The sequence below is a fragment of the Fistularia commersonii genome, chromosome 29 (assembly GCF_037954325.1).
Source record: "Fistularia commersonii isolate RoL2024-O1a breed Wild chromosome 29, RoL_Fcom_v1.0, whole genome shotgun sequence".
NCBI classification, from domain to species: domain Eukaryota; kingdom Metazoa; phylum Chordata; class Actinopteri; order Syngnathiformes; family Fistulariidae; genus Fistularia; species Fistularia commersonii.
In genome coordinates, this window is record NC_141312.1 from 7,774,001 (window position 1) to 7,780,000 (window position 6,000).

Genomic DNA, 6,000 nt, shown 5'->3' on the forward strand with positions numbered 1-6,000 from the left:
AGCTGCTCCTTATTATTTCATGGTTTGTAGGCTACATGCGGCAAACACAATAGATACCTTCCAGCGGCTCTGCCTGGATGAAGGATCTGCTGTAGAACTTATTGAAGGCTGAAGGCCCTTCGGTACGCCGCAAAGAACATAGTTCCTTCTTGGCTGTGACGTTTTCTTTTTGGCGAGAAATCCAGGGAAGTTCTCTTCGGTCCTGCCAACACCGGTCGGACACTAGCCATTGGAAGATTCTGACAGAAACAACACAATGCTCACAACATTTTGGGGTTTGTTTCACAATGTTTAGGGTAAGGTTCTAGTCCACAACAGCGGTCATCACGTTTTCTACAAATGACGTTTCCTATTTTGTTGCAAAGGTAATGCTCTCTTCCGTACACGTTTGGGCTAACTCGTTCCAAGAATTTCTTGCCATTTGTGTGTCTTTATGTGCCTCACTAGATGTCCACATAGATTTTCATAACTTGTCCTTTCATACTTTCACCCTCAAAACTGCCCATCACTTTAAAATAGTGACAGGGCTTCCGGTTTTCCGAATCAACCAGGCCCATTTCAAATGTCGGACAAGTTGCGCAATAGTCCTTGGACAAAGGTGTGCTTAGAATGAGGTTGGAGATTTTCCAAACCAGGGCCCGGGAGAGCGCAGTAACCTAGTTTTATTCTCGTGTAACAAAACCACGGAAGGTATAGGCCGTCGACACAGAGATAATACCTTAATACCTTCATGTTTTTGGCATGGCAGCTAGCATGTTGCTCACAGAGACTAGCTACTGGTGCTAAGAGGTGACCAAAGGGTCCGCCATGGGGTATGCCTTTTTATTATTCTTTGTTGAGCGCATTAATGATGGATTTGACAGCCAAAATATGACTCTCATCACGCTAACCGGGAAAAAGGGCTTTGCTAGAAGATATAGCCACAAGGCAGTGAGTGACACTAACCGACTGGCAGTAGCAGCTCCGGTCATGCTAATGCAGAGACACAAAGCGAGACTTGTCACTACAGCATGATAGTGGGCTGCGTCAGCTGATAAAATGTTAATTATTTACCAAGTTAGATTCGGAGAAAGGCGATTCATTCATTAAAATCCCAGAATCTGCAAAATGAGAAGAAAGAAAAAAGGAAAGAACCCAAGAGGCTGGCACATTTATGTTCCTCTTATAGCCCGCCTCCATTGGAGATGCTGAACATGAGTCACCGGCGGAGAGAAAAACAAAGCAACACCAAAAAAAAAAAAACCAGAACAGCAAACCTTAGTCATCATTATAAGCCGTCAGTCTTTTCCTTTTTTTTAAGTTAAAGAAAAAGATGATATTTGACAGTTGACCTTAATGGGGTAGTAATGGCCTTTTTTTTTGGTCTTCTTTTTTTTTCCAAAATGTCATATTTTTGCATTTGCGCTAAAATACGTCATTGTCTCCCAACTTTAGCTCCTCAAATTAATCGTTTTATCCTGGGGGGAGTAAAAGGGGACGGGGTTTCTCTAATCGGTTCTCATTGTTGTCACAGCAGACAATCGTTCAGTGATTCAGCGGGTCAAGGCAACTCTGCTCTGCCTCCTCCGTGCTCGTTGCCTCCTCCGTGCACGTCGCCTCCGCTGGCTGTTTGCTGGGCGAAGACAGTCATTACCGATCATTTGCTCGCTGTCGATCTTTCTTTTTCCACCGCCTCTTCATGTGGTACTAATTCAATGAAGACGGCGTAATACATTTTTTAAGTCATGTGTCCGTTCTGGTTTTTTTATTGTCTTTCCGATGGAGAGGAATTATTCATGCGGTTTTTACAAATCGACATTTTGATTATTCAAAATTAGATCACGCTCATTCGCAATTGAATAAAATGTTCAATGGAAGGATGAAAGGAGTTATTAATGGGGCACGGTGCTATATTCCAACAAAATGAAAATATACTCACTAAATCCAGCAGACGCATTTTGTTCAGTTTGTTGCTTTTGTGTGCCAGAGCCTTGGAGCTTTTCAGTATTTCTGCTAAGCCTCAGTGCATTGACATTGTTTGCGCGCGCGGAACAAGGTTATTTCTTTTTTAATGTATTTTTTCGGTTGATAAAAAGAGGGGGCCTACGTATATCCGATCGTCAACACCGGAAAACCTCACCCCCCTGAGTTGGGCCACATTGGGTCTCGGTGTAATTCTGTTGCAGTTCACCTTTGACCTTGAATGGCGACAAAGACCGCTAGAACTTCTCCATTGGTCCACATTGAATAATCTCAAACCCGTCAGACCTGTCAATATTCAGCTTATTTTATACCCAATGCTTGCTATAACCTAAAGTTAAAAGTGGCTCAAGACTTTTTAAGCCATGCTGGATCCTCACACGTGCACACACACATTGAAAAAAATCATATGGGAGTGAAAGGTGTTTTTGTTTGGGGTGTTTTTCTTCTTTTTCCTATTCGCAAGTCCATCCTTTTGTATTTTCATTTCTTGCCATTTTGGTAGATTTACCATTTCATTTTTACATAATTACAGTAGATCCCCTGCTTGTGAATTTTATTTGCTCCTTTGACTCGTGAACCGAATCATGTTTTCCCATTGAAATCAATGTAAATCCTATTTACATGCAAACACTTGAAACTTTTTTATGGGTTTATTTTTGGCAAAAGAAACAGAGGAATTAAATGTAACCGTAATTATTGCTGTATTTCTAGTGTTCTTTCTCTTCTTGACAGCACTTGGTGTTTTCTTCACTAAATCAGAAAAATTAAAGCCTTCTTGCATATTAGACCCTTGCTAACGCTTATGCTAATGCTAACACTGTTTCCAACAAGCTGTCTTCCATTAATCAAAACTAACTTTTTTCTACTTCTTATAAGACTTGAGACCTTTGCTTGGCTTTACATTGCCCTCTTTTTAATTACATTAGCCCACTTTAGCGCATCTTTGCTCTTCAGGCATGTACAGATGGTTGACCAAGCCATGTCGTAGTGCTTGGCGAGATCTGTAACGCAAACACCACTCTCACGTTTAGCTATCATTTCCCCCCTCGTATCGACTGGAATTCTTAACTTTTTCTTAACACCACTATCGCTGGTACTTTTTACCTTTTTGGGAGCCATAACAAGGGTCAACTTACTGAAAAAGGCATTAAACAGTAGAACACAACGATGAATGCTGTTAACAACGTGCAGTAGCACGCCCGCCGCTACGCTACGCTACAACGCTACAATGCCACGATCTGAACAGCCTGTGATTTTACTGTGTTTTTTTTTTGTTTCGTACAACAATGCTTGTTTTCAGCTTGACTAAAATTTAATCAGAAATTCTTTTCGGAGCCTGATTTGTTTGTGATTAGAACCGTTTGGAAGCTGAGCTTCTAATTTATCACAATCATGATTAAATCTTTTTTGTCAGTCAATTGCGATTAAGCATGTTGGATACTAAGACACTGGACAGTGTTTTGCATTCAAAGCAATTCCTTGCTGGTTTTTCAACCTTTTTTCTGTCACATTCTAGAAAAAACAAAAAACATTCATAACACGTATAAGGGTATTTTAAAGAGTGTGCAGCACATATGTACTTTCTCCATAGTCTTAAAATGCCTTTCAGCATGGTGAGTTTCCCCTCCCATTATTGTCCCGTCGCTTAAGATAGCAACCTCTCAACTGCATTAGATCACAAAATGACAAGATACTTGTGCTTTATTTAGGTGAGCAATGAGCTACCAAGCATGTTGCATCCCCTGAATGATGGATTTGAAAAAAAAAAAAAAAAAAGAGATATCCCAAAAGGTTGGACATAAGATACTTTCAAGTATTCAATGCAGTGGTTGTTAAAGTAAAAATGCAGCCTGCCAGCCATTAATCTTGTGACTGCAATTATTGTATTATAGCCGCTCAGTGAAATAAAGTTGAGGATGCTAAATATATTTAGAATAATTCAATTTCACTGTAGCAGATGAACAGGAAAAAGACAATTATAGGACAATAATAATATCAACATTTCAATTACAATGTAAATAAAAGAAGAATGTTATTTATTTTAAACAACTTTAACTCCCTAAATGTTAAATGACAGCGACAAGAAAATGGGCAAATATTTTAACCTTTGTAATCGGCGGTCATATGATCCCCTCCTTCACCGGCACAGTCTCATCCATATCCATAGCCACGTGCAGGAGGATAATTGGAAACCTCTCGCCCTATCACGTCGCTGAGAATAGGCAATAAACGAATGATTTTTCTTTTCAATTTCATTCCTACTCTTATTTCCTCTTGTTTGATGGTAAAGTGGTTTATAAATAAATCGTAAATACAATTTTTTTTTGATTATTCCTTTCAACGAATTATTCAATTAAAAAAATGACATTATTAAATTATAACATTTTTGATTAAAATTTATTATAAATTTACATCTATTCAGCCATCCTTTCATCCATCCATCCATCTATCTATTTACCTATCCTTCCATCCATCTATCATACGTAACGCAAATGATTAATGCACATTGGAAAGTATTGACCTGGAATTTATGCACGTCAGCTGATGTAGAGCTCCGCTAGCAAAGCTCACAGCGGCAGCTATCAGCCAGCGAAATTGTCCAATAACCATACGAATCAGGCGGTTGAGAATCTAGAGAAAAGCTGTGTCTGTTTTTGTGGTTACTGTGGGTTCTGGGAATAATGAGAAATGCAGAAAAGGTTTAAATAAAGGCTTCAACAAGCTCTTTTTTCCTCTATACTTTGTCCCACATTTAGTAATACACCTATACATGAATAATTACATGTTTTTTTTTTTTTCCTCTCCAGTTCGTCGTCCAGAACAGGAGAGAGCAACGGTCCGGTGCTGCAGGCCCAGTCCAAGCCGGCCGGGCAGACCCACAAGATCTGCCTGGTGTGCTCCGATGAGGCCTCCGGATGCCACTACGGGGTCGTGACCTGCGGCAGCTGCAAGGTGTTCTTCAAGAGAGCGGTGGAAGGTCGGTACCGCGCGACCCCCCTCCCCTCACCTGCACCTCACGCTCCCCGGGTTTACATCGGCAATTACGATCGTCAGGCAACATCGAGTCCATCGAACCCGCATCCCAATGTTTCATTTATTCACTTTTGCATACAAAAAAAACAACAAAAAAAAACGCATTGCGTCTGCAGTCAGTCTGCTGAGTGCAGCGAGCAATTACGTAAATGGCCACTTGTTGGTCTTTCTCGGAAAAATCTCACAATTCACCCGACAAAGCTTTTATGTATGTGTTTCTCATGATCTGCGGTGAAGAATAAAAACCATCAGTCAAATAGGGAACTTAGTTACATCAGTATTTTAAATAAATAATTAGCATCATAATTCTTAAAATTAATCAGTTGATAAACTTAGCAAATCTTTTCCTTCTATTTTGCATTACTATAAAATTTTAATTATGATAATAAGTAATAATAAGAAATCTGTCCATTGTTTTTAAAGGAGTTCTGCGTTTTAGCTTTTTTGGGGTCCGAAAAGTACAGCTTTTTGGGTTGATCTCATGATGACCTTTGCAGGAGCGCAAAATTTCTTCGCTGGAATTTGTCTTACCATTTTCATCATCTTTCATATTGTTTAATTTTTTTATGGGGTGGTGTTCGATGTAGATGGGTGTAAATGGATGCAGATTTGAAAAAAATCAGAGCAACAGCAGCTTTTTCATTTATAACATCGTAATAAATGCACATCTTGATGTTGATCAAAGATCGGGCGACGCGGTGTCGACACGTAACTCCAAAACCTTCATGGGAAACGATTAGTTTTATTTGGTTTTAGATGTCAAATTCAGCGCTCTCACACACTGAGCGGACAAAACATCGGAAATCAATGCTAATTGTCGGCTGATGAATTATCTGCAGGTTTTTTTCGCTCTCTCCTATGTCCGTTTTCTTTCTTCGGAAGACATCTGAACCTATTTTTCCTTTTTTTTTTTTTGCTCTTCCTGTTTCGCCACCTGTTGCAGATCCCGGCAGACTCAAATCAGTTCCTCAAATTCCTTTTTTTTTTCTTCTCTTGTTTGACAAG

General features: G+C 39.7%; 1 protein-coding gene across 2 annotated transcripts in view; it reads left to right on the plus strand.

Moving 5' to 3' along the window:
• LOC147216893 (glucocorticoid receptor-like) overlaps positions 1–6,000 on the plus strand; it is a 63,374-nt gene that overhangs the window by 35,260 nt on the left and 22,114 nt on the right. For both annotated transcript variants that reach the window (XM_086176754.1, XM_086176753.1), the window contains exon 3: positions 4,770–4,939. In XM_086176754.1, coding sequence (XP_086032880.1) covers positions 4,770–4,939 — 170 coding nt within the window. The remainder of the gene's footprint in view (positions 1–4,769; positions 4,940–6,000) is intronic.